This window comes from Pelodiscus sinensis, chromosome 10 (assembly GCF_052426305.1).
Source record: "Pelodiscus sinensis isolate ZL-2025 chromosome 10, ASM5242630v1, whole genome shotgun sequence".
NCBI classification, from domain to species: Eukaryota; Metazoa; Chordata; order Testudines; family Trionychidae; genus Pelodiscus; species Pelodiscus sinensis.
This window is the reverse complement of record NC_143061.1, coordinates 17856548-17883067: the sequence shown is the minus strand read 5'-3', so window position 1 is coordinate 17883067 and position 26520 is coordinate 17856548. Positions and strand designations below refer to the sequence as shown.

General features: G+C 42.6%; 1 protein-coding gene across 5 annotated transcripts in view; it reads right to left on the bottom strand.

The window, feature by feature from the left end:
• The window catches only part of MECOM (MDS1 and EVI1 complex locus), a 513830-nt gene extending 494966 nt beyond the window's left edge, over positions 1–18864 (bottom strand). For all 5 annotated transcript variants that reach the window (XM_006131720.5, XM_006131722.5, XM_006131721.5 and 2 more), the window contains exon 1: positions 18687–18864. In XM_006131720.5, coding sequence (XP_006131782.1) covers positions 18687–18723 — 37 coding nt within the window. In that variant the 5' untranslated portion in view covers positions 18724–18864. The remainder of the gene's footprint in view (positions 1–18686) is intronic.
• Between the last annotated feature and the right edge of the window lie 7656 nt (positions 18865–26520).

Below are 26520 nucleotides of genomic sequence, written 5' to 3'. Positions count from 1 at the left end.
CAACTGTCTGTACTAAGAAATTCATACAGGATGTCCAAATACTCAGGAATATCTGAAATAAAAATATTTGAGTCCTTGGCCAAATTAAAAATTGGGGAAAGGGTGTTGTTTGTTCTTAGTAAGAGCTACATTCAAACAATTAAGGTGAGAATTTCTCTGACAGCAGAACGTTGAGTGACACTCAGCTAAGGAAAGAAACTGGACAACACCATATCAACGCTCACTGGCTGGCAAGTGATCTTGAGGGCAAAGCACTGTTAACTAGTAACTCTCTTAACCTGATCAACCTTTTTGTAGTTCTCCCTTACACAATAGATGTGCATTTCAATACCTACCCACCTTTCGCTCTTCTATAATGACTTTCCCTAGGAAAGTGTCTGAAATAAACACTTGAATGCTTGAACAAAATGGTCTCAAACCTGTGCCAGGTCAGTGTGAAACAAATTAATCAAATGAGCAACAAATATAAAGTTAATCTTGTGTAAAAAAGTAATTTTGCATATTAATACAGATAACACACACACACACTGACACAGATTTTCAACTAGTGATTTGAACAGTCTCCATATATGAGGGCTAATTTCAGCATGTGCTCAGCAACCACACTGTGAAAATCAGGCCTCTGTAAAGTGATTCAAATTAGGCACCCAAAAACCAAGCCACTTGGGAAAAATTTGTGATTTATCACCAACTCTAATGCAAACAATTTAAAGCCAATGAGGCAATCCTGCAAAACTGAATTCAAAAAAGCCCCTCCACCTACAAATCTATGTGGTACTGGAAAGGCCTGCCTACTTGTCAGACCCAAAAATCAAGCATTTTACTTGAGGGTGCAAATTATTTGAATTAAGGTAGCATCCTGCCTTTCCTTTGAACTGTGTGCACAAAGCCTTATCTCATCAGTTCTCACATATCTATTTTGTGAACAGGAAATAATATCTGAAAAGATTGCACTGCTAACAAAATTGTAATCAAAATTAAGAAAATTTGCTATATAAAGACAATTTTACTGCTAGCTCCCTGGAAAGTCATAAAATCAGTCTTCTTGTTCTTTAATATATTTCATTTACACGATGTTAAGCTCCAGGGGGTCTTGCTCTTCATAAAAATCCATGAAGGTTTGGTTCCAAAATATCCCAACATAAAACAGCCTATGGAACCTCACTCAAGGTTGCCTGCACCCTTTTTATTGGCACGGACTTAAAACAGCTTTAATAGGCCTGGTGGATTCTTTGGTTGCTGGCACTTCTCAGCTATGCTGCTTCAGCCTCCCTTGTTGCAAACAGACAGTTGGAACCACATGACAGGACCACAACCTGTGGATTTTATATCACGGGGTTATCTGGCAGCATTTCCTTCTTTTTTTCCTGCAAGGCCCAGTAAAAAAGTTCCTATTTGAAAAAGAAAAGGTGATGCTAGTGCAACGATATGCAAGGCTTAGAGTGGTTTGGGTTACCCACAGTGATGGACCGAGCCAAAAATAATATAGAGGATTAATAATCTGAGGATGATGTGAGTGGGGCCAGCTGCTGGTAAGAGGAGAGGTGCGACGTGGCTGAATCTGACAGTGCATTGCAGATGTCAACCAGCAAGCAAAAAGCTCAACACCAAACACCCCTACCCCAGGGATTTACCTGAAAGTGACCCTTTGTGCTCAGGATGCAATGCTGCTGTTGATGGTGCTGTTGTAACTGCATGTGTGGGGCCCTATAGATGGGGCTACGGTACTTTTTTTAAAAACATTCTAAGCTCTGCATGCACTGTGTAAATTTGTAACGAGCCGAGCACAAAGGGCCCTGAATGGATTCTGTAGTCACTGCTCTAGTTCAAATAATAATAAATACATGTCAAAAACTGTCCAACTGGAAATAAATCTCTCAGTTTCATGTTTATACTTGATCCTTGAACAAGGTTTGGTACTATCACCAGTTGGGGAGCATTGGGGACCTAAGCTGGGTCCACCTAGGCTTCTCACATGGTTGGAGTATTTATGTAGTGCCCCTGACTAGCTAAGTCAGATAATTTCATCTTGCTCTTTCACTTTAGATCTGCTCTCTAATATTCATAAATAATCATTTATTAAAGGGAGCTTGAAACTTTTTATTCGTCAGGCATAAAGCTTCCCCCAGCCCTTCGTAAGAGGGCAGACCTGGTTTTCCTTGGAGGTAGGTGCTTCAATTACTTTTCATAAGATACAATGCCCTCACTGATTTCGTGTAGCATGTTACTCTGTAGATTGTTGAGTAGGACTTACTCATGAGAACAAGCCATTCATCTGTTTTTCACTGTAAGGGTTGCAAAATCTTACCCTTAGCTATTAGTCCATTCTATTAATGCTACATTTTACAACTGTTCACAAAGAAATAATAAATCAACATTATTATTATAATATCTATAGTAACCTAGTACAGCAAGGTCATCAGTAGTATAAAGCAGTGCTTGTAAGGCTAGAACTATATATTCTCTTCTCTATTGTGTGTGCCTAGTCTGACATCCCATGCTGGTCCTTATATCCAAAAATACATCAATAGTTCAAAAAACACAATTTCAATCTTCTTTTGGGTAATTTATTTCCTTTTGTCCCTTCACACCTGGCTACAAAGAGAATGGGGAAAGATTAAAACACACAGAAGTGATTGCTTAATTCCTCAAAAAGGTGCAATTAAGTGAACTGTGGTTAAAAAGTGACCACATCAAGGTGAAACTGCAAAGAGACTTCAAGTGGGAAAAGTTAATCATTTAAAAAAACAATTAAAATGTAAAATGATTTTTTAAAAATAAAAGCACTACCAGTGTCCAAAGCACTGCATGTTTTAGATACATTTTGGGTGAGGTTTTTTCCTTGGTGTTAATCCTCATCTTGGATTTCCCTCCCATCTTCTCTTTGTTCTGTTGAATTAACTATAAATCATGAACTGCTAAGAAGTACTGGGAACATTCAGCAGCACAGGAGGTGTTTTACTGGATGTACCAGGTACCTTCAGCACCTGCTAACTGGTTTATTTAGATGACTGCAGTGCTTGTGAAAGCAAGAGACTGATAGCATTGCTTAAAACCAGCCAGGTGTAATGGGAGCTAGCATTGTTCAAGATTCCCTACAACCCTCTACAACTGTACCTCAGGCTACATCTACACCGCAAAGTTTTTGCACAAAAACCCACGGAGCATCCACACCTCAAATGTGCTTTTGCACAAGTAAATCAGCAGTAAAATGGCAGAACAGAGGGATTTTGCCAGTGTAGGTAAACCTCCTTCCATGAGGCATAACTCTCTTTTGTGCTACAGCTATTGTGCCAAAAGGCAAGTGTAGACGCTCCAGAAGAGTTTCTTGTGCAAGAAACCCCTACGGGATAAAGCACAGATGCTCTGATGGCCATTCTGTGAATGGCCATCAGAACTTTCTTGCACAAGAGCATCCATGCAGTGTAGATGCTCTCTTGCACATTACTTTTGCGATGTGCTTTGAGGTGTGGACGTGCTCTTGTGCAAGAAGCTTTGCACAAAAACTCTTGCCCAAAAGGCTTCTTCCGCAAAAAGCCGGCAGTGTAGATGTAGCCTCAGTATTGACATCTAATACCCTGCTATTCCCAGTCTTGTGCCTTCACTGAGTAGACAGAGCCAATACTGTCAAATAGTGATGAAGTAAAGTAATACAAAATATTGTATATGTTTTACATGGCCCCCGCTTCAGCATTGCTCATATTTCATTGATGAGGGTTTGGGCACATTATAGTAAACGAGGCCAGTCTCCAGGCTCTTAAATGAGGCCAGTCTCCAGAGCCAAATTCTGCTCTCAGTGACATGTATGTAAACCCCAGGTATTTGGCACAAGGTAGGTCTCACTAGAAATAAAAGATTCTAATAAAAATATTTCTAAACAACGAAGTGGACTACAACTGTTATAGGACTTGATCCAAAGCCCATTGAATTCAATAGAGAACCTTCCGTTGATGTAAATGAATTTGGGATCAGGCCCATAATGTACACTAAGGCAGCAGATGCAAAATCTTTTGCCACTGACTTTTGCTGGTGTTCATACAGGAGCAAAGTAGCTTCTTGGAAGGGTAAAATTCACACTTCCCTGCAGACAGGCTTTGCACAAGAAAGAGAAATCTGTCTCAGTCCAGGTGCTCATATGGCTCCCATTACTATAGTTGCTGAGGATTTCACAAACATTTAAAGGTTTATCCTTCACAATACTCCAGTGAGCTGGGTGATCTTGAGCAAGACACCTTCCCTCCCTGGGTCTCAGTTTCCTCCATCTGAGATTACGATACTGACCTTCTTTTAAAATGCTATGAGAGCTACAGGTGAAAGGGATTATATAGGAGAGAAGTATTAATTATTATTATATTATCTTCATCATCCCCATTTTACAGATGGAGAACCGAGGCACAGAGAGACTAAGTGACTTTCCACAGTCACCTAGGAAGTCTTTGGCAGGACAGGGAATTGGACACTAATCTCCCAAGTCCTGACTAGTGCACTAACCACTGAACCACTCCTTCTAAGCCCATTCCCCGCCCAAAATGCAAGATTGTTGATAGGCTGCAGTGAAGGTCTCTGAAGCTGCTAATCCAAATACAACTCTTTCCACCGTCTGCATGTGTGCAATGCTCCCTACCAAAATTATATAGCAGTCCTTCTCCTAGCCTGCACTAAGGCCCCCCTAAGAGGTACTGAATGGATAACAACAAATATATCTTAATAAAAGGTGCAGAAGTTAGATGGCTGTTGTCCATTTTTTGACAGGTGATAACTCCAGAAACACTGTGCCGTGGAAAATGTATCTTCTGAGTACAGTAATGCAGTTGCACATGGTATGTAGTGATTTCTGTCCACTCTCTGAAGCACATTTTTGCTATCTGAGCAATAATCAGTGCTCAGATGGCACTAGACAACCCAAATGTCCTATTTACAAAGAGCCAATTGAACATTTACAAAAGTTTACACTACATCCAATTCATGGTGGTATCAATCTGGAGTTACTCATTTCCTGGTGCAGGAACCCACAAGGGGAGAGGCAATTCTCGATTTAGTCCTCAGTGGAGCGCAGGATCAGGTCCAGGATATAACTGTTACAGGACCACTTGGGAATAATGACCATAATATAATAACATTCAACATTCCTGTGGTGGGAAGAACACCTCAGCAGTCCAGCACCCTGGCATTTAATTTCAAAAAGGGGAATTACACAAAAATGAGGAGGTTTGTTAAACAGAAATTAAAAGGCACAGTGACTAGAGCCAAATCCCTGAAAGCTGCATGGAAACTTTTTAAAGACACCATAATAGAGGCCCAACTTAAATGTATACCCCAAATTAAAAAACATAGCAAGAGACCTAAAAAAGAGTCACTGTGGCTTAACCACCATGTAAAAGAAGCAGTGAGGGACAAAAAGGTATCTTTTAAGAAGTGGAAGTCCAATCCTAGTGAGATAAATAGAAAAGAACATAAACACTGTCAAATCAAGTGTAAAAATGTAACAAGAAAAGCAAAAAAAGATTTTGAGGAACAGCTAGCCAAAAACTCAAAAAGAAATAACAAAATGTTTTTTAAGTACATTAGAAGCAGGAAGCCTGCTAAAAAACCTGTGGGTCCCCTAGATGATCGAGCTATAAAAGGAGCAATCAAGGATGATAAAGCCATTGCAGAGAAACTAAATGATTTCTTTGCTTCAGTTTTCACGGCTGAGGATGTTGGGAAGATTCCTGAATCTGCACTGTCCTTTGTGGGTGATGAATCTGAGGAACTGTCCCGGATTGAAGTGTCATTAGAGGAGGTTTTGGAACAAATAGAGAAACTTAATGTTAACAATTCTCCGGGACCAGATGGCATTCATCCAAGGGTTCTAAAAGAACTTAAATGGGAAATTGCTGAGCTATTATCTGTGGTTTGTAACCTATCCTTTAAATTGGTTTCCGTACCTAATGACTGGAAGGTAGCCAACGTGACACCAATATTTAAAAAGGGCTGTAGAGGTGATCCTGGCAATTACAGACCGGTAAGTCTAACTTCAGTACCGGGCAAATTAGTCGAAAAAATAGTAAAGAATAAAATTGTGAGGCATGTAGAAAAACATAATTTGTTGAACAAAAGTCAACATGGTTTCTGTAAAGGGAAATCCTGTCTTACTAATCTATTAGAGTTCTTTGAAGGGGTTAACAAACATGCGGACAAGGGGGATCCAGTAGATATAGTATACTTAGATTTTCAGAAAGCCTTTGACAAGGTCCCTCACCAAAGGCTCTTGTGTAAATTACATGGCCATGGGATAAGAGGGACGGTTCTTTCTTGGATTGAGAACTGGTTAAAAGACAGGAAACAAAGGGTAGGAATAAATGGTAAATTTTCAGAATGGAGAGGGGTAACTAGTGGTGTCCCCCAAGGGTCAGTCCTGGGACCAATCCTTTTCAACTTATTCATAAATGATCTGGAGAAAGGGGTAAGCAGTGAGGTAGTAAAGTTTGTGGATGATACCAAACTGTTTAGAATAGTCAAGACAGAAGCAGACTGTGAGGGACTCCAAAAAGATCTCACCAAACTGAGTGATTGGGCAACAAAATGGCAAATGAAATTTAATGTGGATAAGTGTAAAGTAATGCATATCGGGAAAAATAACCCCAACTATACGTACAGTATGATGGGGGCTAATTTGGCTACGACAAATCAGGAAAGAGATCTTGGAGTTATCGTGGACAGTTCTCTGAAAACTTCCACACAGTGTGTAAAAAGGCAAATAGTATGCTAGGAATTATTAGGAAAGGGATAGAAAATAAGACCCAGACTATCTTACTGCCCCTGTATAAAACTATGGTACGCCCACATCTTGAATACTGTGTACAGATTTGGTCTCCTCACCTCAAAAAGATATTTTGGCCTTGGAAAGGGTTCAGAAAAGGGCAACTAAAATGATTAGGGGTTTGGAACAGGTCCCATATGAGGAGAGGTTAAAGCGACTGGGATTTTTCAGTTTAGAAAAGAGGCAACTGAGGGGGGATATGATAGAGGTATATAAAATCATGAGTGGTGTGGAGAGGGCCGATAAAGAAAAGTTATGTATTAGTTCCCTAAATAGAAGAACTAGAGGACACCAAATGAAATTAATGGGGAGCAGGTTTAAAACTAATAAAAGAAAGTTCTTCTTCACACAGTGTGTAGTCAACCTGTGGAACTCCTTGCCAGAGGAGGCTGTGAAGGCTAGGACTATAATAGAGTTTAAAGAGAAGCTAGATAATTTCATAGAGGTTAGGTCCATAAAAGGCTATTAGCCAGGGGATAAAATGGTGTCCTTGGCCTGTCTGTCTGTCAGAGGCTGGAGAGGGATGGCAGGAGACAAATCACTTGATTGTTGTCTTCGGTCCACCCTCTCTGGGGCACCTGGTGCTGGCCACTGTCGGTAGACAGGATACTGGGCTAACTGGACCTTTGGTCTGACCCAGTACAGCCGTTCTTATGTTCTTATTTATAGTGAGGCACTCCAGATTTACAATACCCATTGGCCTCAATCCAGTTGACTTCAGTGACGACTGGATCAAGCTCTAAATCAGAACAGCACAGGAGCCATCGTGATTCTGATCTTGCAAATCTTTCTTCTCAGTAAGAGTCCCAATGAAGCTAAGGGACAACCCAAACTTGTATGGTTCGGAAAGATGTCACAGGTATAAATGAGGGCAGAATTCAGCTCTGCATATTTGGAGAATCCAATAAAGGAACAAAAAAGACTTGTATGCCTCTATTGTGCTTCTAACTGTATTCCCTTGCACCTCTCATTCCTTCACATACTCTGCATCCCATCTCTCCCACTGAAATCAGTGAAGATCTCAGTGAAATGAATGGCAGGAGTGGGCCTTATTTACATTCATACTGGAATCACATTAGCAAGAAGTACAGCTTTGACAGCTAGGATGCTAATTCAGTTTCCCTAAATACTTTAGATTGGGATGAACCATATTATAAAACAGATTATAAAATCATATAAACTATCAGAGCACTAGTACCATTTATCCCCAGGAAGCTTGCTAAACCAATGGGACCGCTGGATGATCAAGATACCAAAGAAGCAGGCAAAGACGATAAGGTCATTTCAGAGAAACTAAATGAATTCTTTGCTTCAGTCTTGACAGCTGAGGATGTTAGGGAGATTCCCAAAACTGAGCCATTCTTTTTAGGTGACAAATCTGAGGAATTCTCCCAGATTAAGGTGTCGTTAGAGGAGGTTTTGGAACAAAGGGTAGGAATAAACAGTAAGTTTTCAGAATGGAGAGAGGTAACTAGTGGTGTCCCCTAAATGTCCATACTGGGACCAATCCTATTCAATTTATTTATAAATGATCCGGAAAAAGGGCTAAATAGGGGTAAATAGGGATGTGGCAAAATTTGCAGATGATACTAAACTGTTCAAGATAGTTAAAACCAAAGCAGATTGTGAAGAGCTTCAAAAAGATCTCACCAAACTAAGTAACTGGGCAACAAAATGGCAAAAAAAAATTGAAGTTGATAAATGTAAAGTAATGCAAATTGGAAAAATAATCCCAACTGTACATACAATATGATGGGGACTACTAATTAACCATAACTACTCAAGAGAGAGATCTTTGAGTCACTGGATAGTTCTCTGAAAACATCCACTCAGTGTTCAGCAGCAGTCAAAAAGAAGCAAACAGAATGTTAGGAATCCTTAAAAACAGGATAGAGAATAAGACAGAATACGTTATTGCCTCTATATAAAACCAGGGTACACCCGTATCTTGAATAGTCTGTATAGATGTGGTCACCTCATCTTTTAAAAAAAAAAAAAAAAAAGATATATTGGCTTTGGAAAAGGTTCAGAAAAGGGCAACAAAATTATTAGGGGTTTGGAACAGGTCCCATATGAAGAGAGATTAAAAAGACTAGGACTTTTCATCTTAGAAAAGAGGAGACTAAGGGGGGATATGATAAAGATCTATAAAGTCATGACCAGAGTGGAAAACGTGAATAACAAAAAGTTACTTACTTGTAACATAAGAACTAGGGGTTACCCGTGTTCCATCTAAACTGTGGGGCAGCACAGCTTCACAGGTGAGTAATCGGCCCCGCTCAGTGCTCCATGCATGTAGCTGATTAATCAGCTCTGCTCAGTCAATCACCTGTGTAGCTGTGCTGCCATACAGTTCAGAGGGAACAGTGGGGGTCACCAAATGAAATTAATAGGCAATAGGTTTAAAACAAACAAAAGGAAGTTTTTCTTCAGGAAGCACACAAACAACCTGTGGAACTCCTTGCCAGAAGATGTCGTGAAGACCAAGAATTTAACAAGGTTAAAAAAAGTACTAGATAAATTCATGGAGATTAGGTTACTCAATGGCTATTTGTCAGGATGGGTAGGAATGGTGTCCCTAGCTTCTGTTTATCAGAGGCTGGAAATGGATGACAGGAGAGGGATCACATGATGATTACCTGTTCTGTTCACTCCCTCTGGGTCATCGGGCATTGGCCATTGTTTGAAGACAGGATACTGGGCTAGATGGACCTTTGGTCTGACCAGTATGGCCATTCTTATATTCTTCCTACTTTCATTGATTTAGATTGTTTTGAAACATCCTACAAAATCATCTAATGTTCATTTCTTCTATAATTGCCTGATGTTTATATTTTATGATCAGTTTCCTGTATGGCATGTACTGTACTGTGCATATATTGTATTCCATCTTGTTGCTTATGTGGCTTTTGGGCATGCACCATGTCTTCCTGTGGGTACGCACCGTGCATAACACAATGGGGTGTGATATTTGACGTGCGCCTTTGCATGCTACCACAATATAAACAACAACAATAGTGTACATGGTATTCAGTAAAACTGTCTGAAGCCACTCAATTTTCCCACAGCACACAATAAACATACATGATAAATTCCATTATGTAGAATATATTTATGGCTAATTTTTAAATTTAAACCATCTGGAAGGGGTTTTTTAAGATTGTTTGATGTAAAATGCATAGCGGAGTATATATCTCATGATATCTAAAAGACAAAATAGTATGATATTACAATATTCCCCAAGCTATCCTATTTTTGTAACCCCCTCAACAATTAAACTGGCAGAACTAATATTTTTTGAAATTTTATACATAATCGGTGATACAGTTGCCAAAAACAACCCATTCACAGAAGTCTTGCTTTTTCTGGTTCCTAACTTATTACAATCAAAAAGTGGAGTTGTGTTCTTTGCTGTGGAATACAGAGGTTTGTTTCAGAGCTATAGTTCAAGCAGGATTCCAGTTCTCATTCTACGTTTTATTTCACTGGGGTTTTAAACTCAATTATGAATTTACATTAGGCTAAAACTTAGCAAATAATTCAAACATTGGAACTATCCCACCTAAAAAAAATTAAATCACTAAATTTCTTCTCTCCCCTCTTTGAAGAAAACAAACATGTTTTAGTAGGTTCCATTATGCACTTTTCTAGCAACTAGTAACATTTAAAGTAAAACAGAGGACTTAATCATGTAATCCTCCTCCCAGCAAAACTCACGTGCCCTAGTTCTGCATATGGTGTCCAAATGAGATTTTCAAGAACTTCCAAAATCATTACAAGTCTTGCAAAGTTAGCTACTGAAATCAACAAGTCAGATTTTGCATTGTGCTGTATATCTGTGATCTGACTTGGGCCCTTAGTACATAACGGACTAGTTGTTTTGAAAACACAGAACATATTTTTAGCTACTTTCTTACCACCTGTAGTTTTTGGGGTTTGGAGGCCATGTGGTACATTTCAGCCTTAACTTTGAATTTCCTTTATTTTGTAGATCAAACTTCAAAATTCCCTTAAGGTACTGTTTTTTATGAAGCTGTATATATCCTAGCTCGAACAGTACAGTGAAACAGACCAGAGTAGTAAATCCCTACAAGGAAACAACTGTATTGAACTCCCCATTCCTCATTACTATATTAGTCTGACTTAATTATATTCAGTACTTGGCATCAAATACAGTATTCACTGCTGGCTAAATTTTTCCCCTTAGCATGTATGGCTCCCATTTAATTCAATGAGAGCAGTGCATGTGTATCTGAGAGAAGGGGTAGATCCTATACCTATGTCCTGGAAACATGTCAAGGAGGTTTCTATGAACTGACATACTAACACATTGAAGGGGCATAATGTCCATGAACAGTCAGGCAGGTTTCTCTCAATCCATCAAGTGTTTTAAGATGGCAGCATAAACAGGCAAGCAGCCATGTGGTTTTATTTGGGCAATAGCCCTCTTGGTTCACATTGCTTCCTCCCCTACATTGATCCTTCTTTTACAGCCTCAGTGCTCCTTACTTAGTTGCACCTGCCTCCTGATTAACATCTCATGAAGATTCACACCTGCCATGATGCCAACACATTAACTCATGGTCCTGCCATGAGGGCAGGGGACTAGACGCAATGACCTCTAGAGGTCCCTTCCAGTCCTAGTATTCCATTCTATGAATTCATGCACGTTGGTGTATAATTTTTGATAGGTTGACCCATCTTAAACCCTGATTCTGTGTGGATTTTTTAATAATTAGTGGTAATCAAATGAAAGTACAAATGAAGTTGGGATAAAATATTGTAATCAATGCCACTATGAAACATTTTTATTATAATGGCATTAATTTTAATTGTCTCCCTTTACCTTATACTCCCACATCTCCTCCTTCATTCACTATATTTGTGGTATTCTCCTGATGACTCTTAATAAAGAGAAACTGTAGCTATTTGGGGAAAATCATTGAATTACATGTATGCAAAGTACCTACTACAATGGGACCTCCAGGGCTTACTGGAATACAAATAATTGCAATGATGCAAAAGAGCCAAATAATAACAGTGATGCAAATGAGTAGTGTAGCTGATCATAAGACCTGTGAACCCACTTTTTTTAAATAAATACTATTACTTTTGTTAAATGGAAAAGTGAAAGTCATTGCATTCTTAAGCATATGTTTAGAAACTAAGCTATCATCCCAACCTTAGGCCTCAACTATATGCAAAGCTTCACCCATTTAATTAAAGAAATAATGTAAAATTGATTTTGTCAAACTGGATGAAAAGACTGCACTGAACAGCCCTAAACTGAAAAAAACTGGTTTATCTTGATTAGGTTGGGTCAGTCAGGAAGAGATTTAAAATAAATTGAAATGATATGAACTAAGAGAGTCCACACAGGATTTTGCATCTATTTAAATATGTTAAAAGATGATTTATGTTAAAGTGGTCAACTTGTTTGTGTTGACTTAGCAGCTAAGTTTTTATAAACCTCTGTCTGGTTCCCCCATGCTCTCGCTTCATTTCCCCTTTATTATGACTGTAGGGGCTTTAATGGTCATTCATACTTTTTTTAGTTTGTTCTCTTGCATAATGTACCTGTCATAGTCAGAGTAAATTCCACTTCACTGCTCAACAACTTTGACGGCTTTGTTAGGGAATTACACTCCTTAAGAGGGCCAAAGAACATTTTCTCAGTTAGGACATGGCTGCTTACAAACTGGGGTCAGGAAATATTTTAAAGTAGATTCCTTTACCCCCCCTCTCCCCAAGATGATCTAGATTAGTATATTCAAACACACACCAACCCTATATCTAACCTATGCATGTAGATATACATCTATATCTACTTTCTCTGTATTGTTGACACAGTCTTTGAATGTACATAATTTAAATGTAGACAGCGATTATGCGTGTGCACACAAACATCGGTAGCTATTCTGTAACTACATCATCACATGTACACACTCACCCATGTATATCTGCTATGTATCCATATATGTATACATATGTAAGGAGATACATGTATAAATAGATAGCTGTCATATCACACACACACACATATAAACAGAGATACATTCACACAGGAGTTTAAATAAATAGAGGAATATGAACACTGATAACCATTTATGGCAACAACAATGAAAGCTGTCCCTGGAGCCTGCATGTGGTACAGCAGCCAAAATGATTGAGTATCTACAGGGCATTGCTAAAGCAATGGCACACACATGGGCCTCCTTTTAAAAATGATTAATATTTAACTGACTTTCTGAACCTAGCTTTGTTTTTAGTTACGATTAGATATCACCACGCACAGAGCAGTCCAAAAAGGTATGTGTTACTTCTCGCCCCACCCCGCACCCGCTTACACTTCCCACTAGTGAAAGAGAGAGAGACATACACACATGGCTGTAAAAAAATACATTCCTCTGTGTTTGTGTTTGTTTAGAAAGAAAAGGAAAATCAGTCTGCAAAGCCAATGTAATAAGATGCTGCAGTTTTTATGGAAGAGGTGAAATAATTTTAAACACAGACACACAATGAGTTTATTTATTTAGAAACTTGTTAAATAGAGTCTGGGAATTCAAATATTCAATGTTGACATTGTACAGAGCTGGCTGGGAGCCAGACTCAACTCTCTAGAGAGATCCAATGGACAAGGAATCCAGGACTTCGCCCCTCCCACTTGAACTAAATAGGTAAAAGTCATTAGTTATACCCACAAGCAATATCTGCATCGAAGTCAAATAATGTTACCTCAGCCAGAGAACTTCAAAGGCGTATAAGTGTGTTTAGCTTTTTAGCGCTGGAACTGCAGCAATATGTCACACTTTTGAAAGAGTTTTGTAAACAGTTCCTTCCCCTTTGCAGAAACCTTTCTTGAGTTTCTTGTACCCCATGTAAACAGCCTTAATTATTACATTTTTCATGTACAAATAGATCTATATTAATAACGATCTCTGCTTTCCGATTGCCCTGCTTTCTCCTGTGTTTGAGTCCTTCTATTTCTCCAGACCCTTGTAGACTACATAAATTTATCTGGTGGAAGCAGACAGAAGGCAGACGGCATGGGGAAGGGGTGCGGGTTGTTGTGAAAGATGATCTAATTTTAGAAACAGCATGGGGGAGCACAAAATTGTTCCAAATTCAATGGAATCTATCGACCTTGGTGCGTCTCTGGATGCCCTGGAAAAAAAATCACACACGCTTTCCATCCTGAAAAGGGTTAATCAAGTGCCTTGTGAAAATGTGCTTGGCATATAATGCGATTGTCTCGCTCCCAAGCCTCCCCCCCTTGTTGTGAAAAAGCCATCCGAGAACAAAGTACATAGTATTTGTATATAACATATATAGGTACACACACATACCCCACATTAGTTTCACGTGGGAGAGACTGTAACCTCTGCACCTCCAAAGTTCCAGGCAGTGAAAGTGCTTTCCCCACTATGACGTACCCTGCGGATGCTTTGCCACATTGTAAACTGCAGTGTGAACATTCCAGGGGATCTGAGCAGATTCCGTGCCTGTGTCCCGCTACACACATCTCTCCAGACTCATTACTTAGCTCATTACACACACACACACACACACACACACACACACACACACACACACCTTCAGATTCAGCTCTAACGCCCCACAGAACCCGGATTTAGTTGGCCTGTTTAACTGGATCTAATCTCCCCGACCTTCCTGGAGAGACTATTTGGACAAAACGCTTAGATTTAGGAATGAGGGCGGCGGTTGTATCCCGTCTTCTCTAGTTGGGGGATTGGCTTGGTTAGTTTTGCAGCGGGGGGAGGAATTATTATGGCGATTATTCGTCTAGAAGTGGGGAGGAACTCATTCAACTCCTCGTGTGTCTTAGCTCGAGCTGGGAGTCTTTTGGTTTCTCTGCACCAGAAATTTGAAGGGGAGGGGGGAGTGACAAGAGGCAGACTAGAGACAACAGCACTGCTCGTCTTACGTGTCCAGGTCCTCCCTTTACCCGGGCCCCCTTTCCTAAAAAAGCAGGGCTGAGAGTTGAAGAACCCATCTCTCCTCCGGAAGGCCACATCAGATCTCTCAACTGAACGCGACTATTGTCAACTGCTCCACATGAATCGCAACTTGTGGGAGGATGGGGGAGGAATCCTACGAAACCCGTTTGTATTCAAGCGGTACAAAATGTTTTATGGCTGGTGTGAATGAGTGGACGGGTGTGCAGTGCATAAGCTAACGGTGCCATGTATCCTCTAGTAAATATACATCCCCAGAAATGCACTGAGCTATGAATTGGCAGAATACACAGTGATGCAGATGTGGAGGGATTTTTTTTACCATCAAAGTAAATGAAGAAGACAGTGTCTCCCTCCATCTTTTCCTTAACGAACCGACTTTTCCCCTGCCCCACCATTTCAAAATAGAGCAACGCGTTATTAACCTTCCTCTAAACTTCCAAGGTTTTCTTTGACGAAATATACAGAAAAGTTTTGAGAGACTATTTACAAAGTGCCAAATGCAATAAAGAAGTACTAAGCCAGCAGTAATAGTATAGTAATGGCAAATAAACAGCCTTTCTGCAGGGGACTGGCAAACATTTCCCTTTTCAAAAACAAATCCCCGTACAGAGTCTTAAACAGGCAAATAAACTTGCCAGCTCTGTTTTTCAGTCAAGGCTTTTAAGTACGAGACTGAGGCAAGTTACAGGAGCAGGAAAACCTGCTGCAACTCGTGCAAGTTATTTCATTCTTTCAGATGGTTAAGATGTCTCTGGACCTACCTCGACTGCCCTAAATTGCCTGCTTTAAAAAACGGTGATAAAGTGAAAGAGTAGCAAGTGCCCCCTTCTTCACGTGCGTTCTCCTAATCTGACTACCTTCTGTCTCTTTATGAGGCTACTGGGTGGCTAATGGCTACCAGTGGTTTAAACTGCACTACTTGTTCGGTGCACGGGGTTGAGTTCTGTGAAGTGTCACTTTTCAGAAGTGATTTTCATTCAGGGTTACAGTTTCATCAGTCGGACCAAAAAAAAAGCCACAGTGTGACACACTTATATCACCAGTGATGGTCACTGTTAATTACTATCGCCGTGCAGGTGCAACCTGTAACTTTAAAAATTTGCAAAATTACAGTATCTCTACTGTCACTGAGACTGGTCGAGACCTTTGTAATTTGCACACTGTATTCAGACTTCATTTTGAATATGCCTTAAAAAAGATATCTTGCCCCTTTTTCCTTTATTTTTACAGCTGGAGGTATAAAATATTCACTAACTATTCGCAGCTTGGCTTCTTTTGTTTCTTCTGAGATTTTTTTAGGTAAGCAAAAAAAACCCTTAACTTGCTATTTCAATATATACAGAGAAAATATAAGCAGCTAATTCCCCTTGTTTAATTATGAGCAGACCTTTCCCGACTCGTGGTGTAGTCACATTTTGTGGGGGTGTTGTCTCTAGTTTGTTTTACACTCAAAGAAGTTAAAGTGGAATAAGACAACTCCAATTGTATCATGAATCGGTTGCTTTTCCAAAAGTTACAGCCACAATTTTTTTTCCACAGCTCCGCAATAAAATAATGAAGAGAAGGGGTCACAGGACGAAACCAAAAACTGAAAACTTTTCTTGTTGAATGATTGAATTACAGGGGTCACCAATAATCCCCCCCCCCCCACGCTCCACACACACACACACACACACTAACGCGCGCACACACACGCCAGGAACCTCACACGCTATTCGAAGGAGAAAGGAAAGAGGTTTCAACATGCAAAAATCTCAACTTTTTCGTAAGATTTCCTTTATGAGCGTATTGTAACCGATAGACTATACAATGCAACGCGTCTAGCTTCTGCCGCCGCAGCAACTGCCAAGACATGCAACTCAAAGAAGAAAGTTTGAAAATGGTCAGATCTAAGCACTGCAAAGCTGCAGCAGTCCAGAAGCGTTAAGGGAAATGCATATTCACATTTGCTAGCGAGTGTAATACAAGAATTTCACAATTAGCCTGAAAGCAGGGATGATGTCCTGGAAGCTTATTTGTTTCCAAATTGTGTTGATGGATCCAGTTTAAAATCAGCTAATGAAATATAGGTACTTTTGCTGTCGTTAAGTTTCACAGAAAAGTAGATCTTTTGCTTTTCCTTTTCTCTGTTCACATTTTCCCCCACTAGTAGACATAAAACCGACGATTAGTTATATATTATGTTATGAAACGTTTCATCTGCCGTTTTCCGGCACAATTTCAGATGGAAAAGAAAGTTGTCATTGAGACACGCATCAACTGGAACTTGCCTATGTTATATACCTCGTCACAACCACAAATAAAAGCCATCCCTTGGATTTAAAAGAAGACTCGAAGACTACTTTTTTTGGCAACTGTTGCAATGAAAATATCATGATCACTGTCAAAAAGGAGAAGATGGAGTGCCTGTAACACAGCCGTATTTATGTCGATTGCTGAGACCCAAGCCGACACAATACAGACCTCGGGCAGCCGAACTGAATGAACTGTAAGTAAAGCGCCTGGAATTATAGCATGCAGACCAACTTCAGCGTGTGATTCCAGACTGACTGCACTGATGGCCCAAATCACTTCTCCCTCTCCCCAACTAACTCCACTTCGGAGGAGTCACGGCCGAACACCACCGCCCTGGGCTAGTGCTGAGACCAAGGGTGTTATTCGGTGTTATTTTTTTAACCCGACCAGAACACTCGATCCGGAGGAGACATAGTGGAAAGTTGCAGGAAACCACTTGAAGAACGAAACCGTGCGGCCTCGTTGCGCAGCGCGGGATCCCCAGCGCCCTGCTACCTCGCGCCTTCAGAGAGATCCGGCGCGAGTCTGTTTGCACCTTTGCCCAGCGCAGGGCGAGTTTAACTTACGCTAAAACCACAGGCATCCCAATCTGCTCAACCAGCCTTGCCCTCTGTCACTCGGGGCGCGCTGCCTTTGACAGCTGCTGCAACGCTGCACCCAGGACAGAAACGGGAAAATTCCCCCCACAGCTTCCCCTTTCCTGGGTGCCTAGGAAGGGGGCGGGGGGCCCCCATTAGTGCAGAGTTCCCAGCTGATCCTTCAACTAAAATAATGAAATAATAATAAAATAAAATCATGACTTTCTGCGCCTCCTCCCTACCACCAATGCAAGAGGAGAAGGAGCCCGGGCGCTTCCTGGGCTCACAAGTCGCAACCACACACCTCAGTGTGGAGAAAACGGTGGGGGGGGGGGGGGTCGGAGCTGGAAGGTCCCTGACCCGCCCTCCTTCGCAAAGTTCCGCTAGGTACAAGTGCAGAGCACGAGCTAGGACGCCCTCCTGGGAGAGAGCGAGCCCTTGCGCCCTCTCTCCCCCCCACCTGCCTAGACTCCCCTGCTTTGCCGGCTGGAAGCTCGGAGTAAGACCTGCCGCCTAACTCCCCCCCCCCCTTTCTCCGGACACCCCTCCCCTCCTGCGCTTGCAGAGAGCCGACAGCGCCCACTAGGGTCCTAGCTCCTCCTCGCAGCCCCGGCGGCAGCAGCCACCGCTCAACTTCCAGCGCTCGCCTCTGAACTTTTCCTCAACTCCTTCTCCGCCTCCCTGCGCCTCCGCAGCCAGCCCCAGCTGCCGGGCAGCGCCTCCGCAGCGACCCCGCAGCCTCCCCCTCTCTCTAGACAAGCACCCCCTCCAGACCAGCGATCTGCCTGCTGGGGGGCTGCCTGCAATTCTCCTCCCCCCCTCCACCCCGCCTCTCCCCAAGCCTGACCCCGCGCCCGCTGTCCCCGCCGCTGCGCCGCTCCCGGGGATGCGCGCCCGGCTGGGCTCAGGAGCAGGGGTGCTGGGGCTGGGATGTTGCAGGTTGCTTTGCGCCCCCATCCCGGCGCATCAGCCATTCCATGCAACATGGCAGAGCGCGGGTGAAAAGCCAATGGAAAGGGATATTGCACCTACTTGTGGCCAGTTTCCTTGCCCTGCCTTTGGATCTCATGTTGCCAGTCCCGCGCCGCTGTTTTGGTGGGTGGGGGTAGGGGGGGTCCTCTTGGATCTTTTCCTCCTTTTTCTCCCCCTCTCTCTCTCTCACTCTCTCTCTCACACACACTCTCTTTCTCTCAATCCAGGCTCGCTATCTCTCCAGCATTGTCAGTTTGGACACCTTCGCACATGCGCACAGGCTGCTCCCCCCCACCACCACTCTTCAACATCTCAGCGCCGCCAAAAAAAGTTTGGAGCGATCTATCACTTTGATTTCAGGATCTTGTCAGATGGCAATCGGCGGAGGGAGGAGGCCTCCCGAGGAATGGAGCGAGGACACCTCTTCTTCTCCAATAAAAACAACCTGGCCAGGGAGATCCAGTCGCAAACAGCCAGATGCCTGGATTCTTCTTTATTCCGCCATCAACTCCACCCAGTTCCTAGCCATTATTATTATTAATTAATAAACCAGCATCGGGATAGCGCATCTAGAGCTTTTTCCTGTCCTGATCTGCTCGGCAATGGGTTCTGAGCCACTTGCCATTTACTCTGTGGGAGGCGGGGGAGGCAGATTATTCATAACAGAAGAAATCTCCCCGTTCCAGAGTTTGAGAGTAGAATAAATGGCTCTTTTTCTAACTTTTGATGTAATATTAATGATACTTTGCAACATTTCACTCGTTTACTCCTACCCTGTCGCAATCATCATAGATTTGTGGATATACACAGAAACAGATGTAATTCAACTGTGTATTTTATGTAGGCATGTAATTAAATTATATACTCTTCCAAACTCTCACACACCGTCTCACACCTTCAGTTGAGTTCAATTTTCACCCGCTGGGTAAAAAAGGCACTTTAGAAATAACCCACATTGCTTAAATCTGTTTTAATTACAGGGTTTTCCAATCAACAAGGGGACACGCTGAAACTGGGAACTCCTGTAAGGGGTGGCTCTGTTCAAGGTATGAATCAATCCAAACTACATAGATTTTCCTCTGTACAACCTCCTTGCATTAAACAGTTTTGTTCAATACAGTCTATCCGCTATTTATGTTCCCATTAATATCTGTTGCAAATCCTGCCAGACACCATAAAAGAAAATTACAATCTTTCAGACTCGGTACTGTGCCAGTACATACATGCTGCTCAAGTTTTGGTTTTAATAAAATCTTAAGCATCACTCTCTCTTTACAAAAAAAAAATCCTGCTGGTGTTCACTGTCAGAATCATGGCCATTTTAGGATGAAATAACACCTCTCTCTGCAGCTCTGCCGTAAGCTTACAATAGCCAACAGGATATAACCCTGCAGATCACAATGACCTTAATGAAGAGGTGTTTGTTTTAGAAACAACCACTGAACTTTGTTTAGATCATGGCAGCAAATTTCGGAACGCTACGAGCCTTTGTCCATTCCACAGAAACGTATTTATCCAACACCTGGATGATACACACACGCACGAAACAAACTGAAATTAACGATGGGCAAAGGGAATCTCTCATATGAAACACTCCCCCACTTCACCTCTCCTCTCCAAATGAGGCACAAATATTTGGAATCCCATTGGAGAGCGTATTTGTTGAGCCTCATAATTATTATAGATAAAAAAGCAGCTTTTTGTGTAGGGGAAATTCAGTAATCTAGAGGGAGGACTAATAAAGCCCGACCCCTCTGTAGAAGAAAGCCGAGTGTGGGGTGAAGGAAAGAGGAGCCTCTTCTTGGTAAGGCAAGCTTAGCACACCAAGCTGCACTACCGCAGAACTTCAACAAAAGTAGCTATAAAACGACTCAACTTCTGTACTTCTCTCCTCCTCCCTCTGCAGTCACCTGTTTATTGCCCTGCTTCCCCACCCACCCCCCACTCGTGGTGTAACCGAGAAACTCAAAAGCAACATCACCCGACGCGCACCCTGCTTGGGTCTGTGCCCCGCAGCCTTGCCAGTCCATGAGGTATGGCACGCTAGGAAGCGGGGCATTCAGAACATTTCTTACCGGCTAGTCCGCCGGGAGAGCCACAGTGACTCACCCACCTACCCGCAATGTCGGTGTCTAGTGGGGAGTATGGGGGAGGGGGGGTTTAGTGTGTGTGCTGTAATGATTTTCCTCGTCTGACCTCTATTTAGGAATGATTGGAAATACTTTGGTTCCCAGGTGAAAGGATATGAAGTGATACCCGGTGGATTAACTGATCAGCTCAACAAAAGGTTATTATGGAAAGCATTGGGCTGGGAGTACAGCCCAAAAGGGGTGGGGGAACCGGGCAGGGAGAACAAACTAATTAATTCTGGAAAAGAAGAAAAAAACGTTTAGGCTCTCTGTCACTAAACCTCCTTCCTTCTCTATCAGACATGGTTTTCTGTCGGATTCTTAAAAAGAGTTTCTTATAAAGATGAATAAGCGAACTCAAATTCGAAACCTCGTCGAGCATGTCTAAGAACGTTAACAAACTTTTTTTAGCAACACCCCCAACGTAACTGTCCATTGTGAAGTATATTTCACTAGCTTTTCTCTGAGATCCAAAACATCACGAACACAACCAAAACAGTAAACTATCACTTGCTTTGCAGACTTACTGCGATTATTTAAACAACCTCTTGGCCCCTCGCAGCACATCTGCGCAAGAAAAGTAAGCGTCTGTATTTATACATCTTCCTGTGACATATATATTTATTCAACATATTTTAAATCGAAGACAGATATAACCTCTTTTTAGCACTTAGTTCTCTTGACCTTGGAAGACACCAGCTCTTACTCGCTAAACGCCATAGCTTGTCAGTTTCACCTGTTTAAAGTCCCAAGCGACCACAAGACCCCGAACAGGTGTCTCTCTGTGTTCCCGAATACCCAGCAAACATCTAGATTTTCATTTCGGTTGCATCAAACAGCTTTTCTGATGACTGGTCTCTCTGTCAGTAGCAGGCAGAACTTTCATAAAGTTTATCACCCTCCCAAAGAATTCCCTGGTAGACCCACTAGAAATCCGTTTCATTTCGGTTAGTCACGTTTTTAAGAGTTTCTAGCTCTCAATTCCCTTCACGTTGGAAAGTGGGCACCTAGTGGATAGTAAAATTGTTGAGTGTATGTGTTTGTAGTAGAATCAGAGCCACGAAAAAAATATTTAAAAAAAGAGGGATGAAATCTATTTTAATACACGCTGAGAGTGTGGGGGAAAGCAACCCTCACGTTTCAATGTATTCCATATAACAGGAAATTTTCCCTTCCTCACATAATTGAATAAGCTCCTCCGTCTATTTGGAGGCAAGTTGGAATTCTTCATCGAGGTATTTGTTGTGCTATTGTCTTTGTGCAGTGAACTTTACATCGTGTGATTCAGTCTCAACCTATATTCTCCTAGCTACCAGTAAGATTAATTTAATCATTGTAATGCAATTATTAATACTGTTTACCCAACGCTTGATTTCTGCTTTGCTGTTAAGAAATTAAACCTCTTGCTGGGTGACCAAAAAGCTATGCAGGGGTTTTCAGTGCTTGTTGAAATGAAACAGTCCTCTTTATTTAGTCTCAGAACTCAGCTTTCAGCCATGGGTTCAATTAGCCAAAATGGAAACAATTTTTATTCATTGCAATAACTCACTGTTCTGCAGATCACTTTCAAAATATACACTTTATTATTATATGCTGGCCTCGATGCCGTGAAGTGGCAAGGCTAGAAAGAGGCAGAGGGATCTCTCTAGCCCCCTTGGGCTGTAATTATTAGAAATTAATTGGGTTCAAGACCCTGGGAAGCATGGATAAATTAATAGCTTGTCTGGTTGTTTAAATCCGAATTCTCAGTCCACAGGAGAAAAGGGGAGGGAGACTCACAAACGTGAAATTCAGACCCAGGAGACTATGAGTTTACTTGCAAGTTCCGTATCTATTAAACACTAATGTACAGAATACATTGCCGTGCGGAGGGAGGGGAGTGAAAGAGCTGGGTGTGTAATGGAGACGAGGAGAGTTTATTTTCTTGCCATTTTCTCCAACGCATTGTTTTCGGGGAGCGATTTAGGGGTTAAAATAAAAAAAATAAAGATCCCGTATACTTGGAGCTGTCGTGCTGGAGTAAAAGTGAAAAGGGAGCCTTAGGCAAAAGGAAATTACTGCAAGCCCGCGTGACCTTTCAGAGAGGTAATCAATCAAGTGATCAACAGGGATATTTATCATTGCTGGATGGGGCTACTTTACAAAAGCACAGAAAAGGGGGGAAAGAGACACACACACGAAAGTTTGGATAAACCCGATATGCCTAAAGACAAATACGTAGGCTTTAATCAATGGGCAGATTGCACTTTTTCCCCTTGTCTGGTATTCTAAAAAGAAAGGAAAACACTAGGAGTTTCCCAGTGGAAAATGCCTGCTTCATTAGATGTCCGCTTTAAGCTGTCTGCTTTGCTTTAAAACAGTGGGAAAGGCTGGCTTAAAATATCCAAACAAGAGAAAAATAATATAATAGGATTAAGACTGTGCTACCTTAGTAGTGTGTTAAAACATGTGCCTTTATTTACTTCTCTGAGATTGGAGAAATTGCATCGGGGAACGCGATCTTTTCTGGTTTTAAGTTCTCTCCCCTAATGGTTACTTTTCAAACAATAAAACAAACAAAAAAGTCCCGAGCTATATGGAATCGGCGATCTCGTTCAATTAAACTTTCACTCCATGTCGGCATAAAGCGCTCACCTCAATGAAAAGCAACATTAAAAGCAAATATATTTTCTTCACAGTTTCCTGCCCCCTTGTAAAACATGCCGTGTTGTAAAGCACCGGACATTTAATTTTCCTTCCTATAACTTACCGGATTCCTTAGCAAAACTATTATGTATTTATTCAAACATTGTGTTTGTCCCCTGCTCTGTGCTAATCCGGAAGGGGATTTTACTCGATGTGGATTGTTCGCCTCTCTCTTTAAATGACTTTAAATCAGAGTAACAAATGTTAGAGGCCTTCACGCAACTGAATTACTATTAGTCTGCTAGTCTTCGGAGAGAAGTTAAGAGGCTAATGATTGCTCCGCGCAATCACGGCGCGTGTAAATGGCTGACTTTGTGCGGGAGGAACAGCCCCGCTAGATGGACACATAAATATAGAGGTTGTTTTAAGACGCTGGGGTTTTGCCTCCCAGGTAGTCAAACGATCCTCCTGGGGTGTGGGAATGTGGTGTGCTGCCAGCACTGCTCAGGTTCACACCAGATGCAGCTCCCTGCCTCGCGAACACCGCCCCCTTCTCCCCAGCCTCCCACAAACAGGAGAGTCGCCTCTGCACAAGCTACCGGGGATAAAGACAGGTCGGTCTGCGCTGCCGCCGTCCGGCTTCTAAGAGGAACTGCAGAGCCTGTGCGGAGCCAGCCTGCAGGAGCCAGCAGTACTACAAGAGCGGGGGAGTGATTACACTCTCCGCCCTGGGCTGCTGTGCCCCCTAGTAGCAGCCTCCTAGCCAAGGTCATTGAACGCATGGGGAGAGAGGGCCACGAAAGCGGTGGAATGTGCCCCGCGCCTGCACCATGCAAGAAGGGAGCGAGCCACAGCCGCTCAATCATTAGCATAGGCACCTTCCTCTGCGCCTGCCGCGCAATGCAAACAGCCCCACCTGCGGCTCAGCAGCACGCTTCTGCTCATTTCCTCTCCGCTCCCGCCGCTTCCTTTCCGGGGGAGCCCCCTTTCTCCACTCTTTCTAGGATCCCCGCAGAAAGCTGGAGCCGAAGGGAAGCAGCAGGAGCCAGGGTGATGATGTAGCTTAGCCAACCAGGTGTGTAGGTTTACATGCGGGAAGGTAAAGTGTATGCAGCTGTACAATATACCCTGTGGAGCTTGCAGGCACTGCCTGCTCTTTGCAAGGCGAGGTGCAGAGTGAGTCAAATAGTCGTTGAATGCACATTTTCTGATATCACTAGCTTCCATTGTATCCCTCTAGATTTGCTCCTGTCCGCCCCAGCTAGATATGAGACCCTTTTAAGACTAGATCAGCCATTGCAGCATAAAATAACTACTTCCAATACACCTCTGCTCAAACTGTGGCCCCAAATACTAATCCATTTCTAAAACCTACTTCAAACTGCACCTTTCTATTAAGATTCTTAAAGATCTTACTGTATGTAATTTTTTGCAGTCCTTCTTTCTTGCCCCTCCTTCACTTCCTGTCCCAGTGAAGTACCAGCTGAGGCTAAGTGCAGAAATGCTAGAAATCTGAAAATAATAATCTGTGGTTCACAGATTTTCACCCTCATCTCATAGATTCACAGATCTGTAGGGTGCAGACATGCATCCAACCTCTGAACCTTTTGAAGATAATCAATGAACTTGATCCAGTGTTGATGCAGGTGAAATGCATCACCTTAATCCCCTCCTCCTCCTCCCCCACCCCCCCCCCCCCCCACACACGCTGACTTCAATGAACACTGAATCAGGTACCATATAAACAGTCATTATTTTTATAGTCAGGAGTGAGTATGATACTTTCAGAATGCTTTAATTTAAGGGCTAACTAGGGGGTTAAGTTTTGGAAGGGTAGTGGTGTCAGTCTGTAACTGAAAAAAACTTAAAACACAACAAATAGTCCTGCAGCACCTTAGAGACTAACAAAAAACATAGATGGTATCATGAGCTTTTACCGGGCTCCCATCTGAAGGAGACAAACAGGGCCGGCCCACGGTATTCTGGCACCCCAGGCACGGGTGTGCACCGCTGCCCTCAGGCGCACGGCGCATGCGCAGGCCCACCTGTGGGGAGCGGGCCCGCCCCCCTAGGGAGCGCAGGCCCATCTCCAGGGCGCACGGCACATGCACAGCCCAGCTACGGCCGCTGGCGCACAGCCCAGGGCCCGCCCCTAGGGCACACGGCGCAAGCGCGGCCCAGTCTGGCCTGGCTGTTGCTGCTGGTGCGCGTGCCAGGCTGTGTAGGGCTTCGCAGCCATGGGGACAAGGGCGCTGCTGGCCAGCGCCGCGGGGATGCGGGCAGGCCTGCGCTGCGGGAGCTGGGCATGCGGCACCTGATGGCAGCTGTAAGAGACGCCGAGCACCCCTTACAGCTGCCATCAGGCGCCCGCAATTGGTTGGCGCCCTGGACAGCTGCCCGGCTCACCCATGCCTCCATCCGGCCCTGGAGACAAGGAAAGGACTGGGGGTTAAAGAAAGTTTCAGAGTGTCCAAACTACTATCTGGGATGCAAGAGATCTGTTTTCAATTCCCTGGTATATGACTTCTAGACAAGCCATTTAATCACACACCTCCATTCCCCATATGTAAAATAGGGATAATAGCACTTTCCTACTTCACAGGGACATTGTCAGTATAAATACATTAAAGGCTGATGTTATGGTGATGGGAGGTGCAAAGTAAATAAAGATGACAGAAATCTATCTGCAACCTCTGTTCTGTAGATTTTACCCAGGCAAGTCTCTGATCATACCTGGGTTCTGGTTGAGTTCACAATCCTCTGTCTTACTTTCCATTCACTTTGTTGCCCCGTAGGAATTACCCATATTAATACATCTACTAGGATTTCTTGTCTTTTACAGTGACCAGTACCAGGGTTTTTTTATGTAAAGATCCCTCCTAAAGTACAATTATGGATAACTTGCTCATTATAATTTATTCACTAAGTTCCCATCAGTATAAATCAGCATTTAGATATACACTGTGTAGACAGTCTTTTCCTGTAAGTAGTTTATAGCATAAGAATACATATGAAAGTATAAGGGCTAGTAAAACAGAGGGACAGATGGGGCAAATGAGGGTAAAGGTTACAAATGAAATGTTATGGTCTAGAAGCATTATAGATTTTGCTGCATTTTTTTAAATGCATTTAGTTAAATG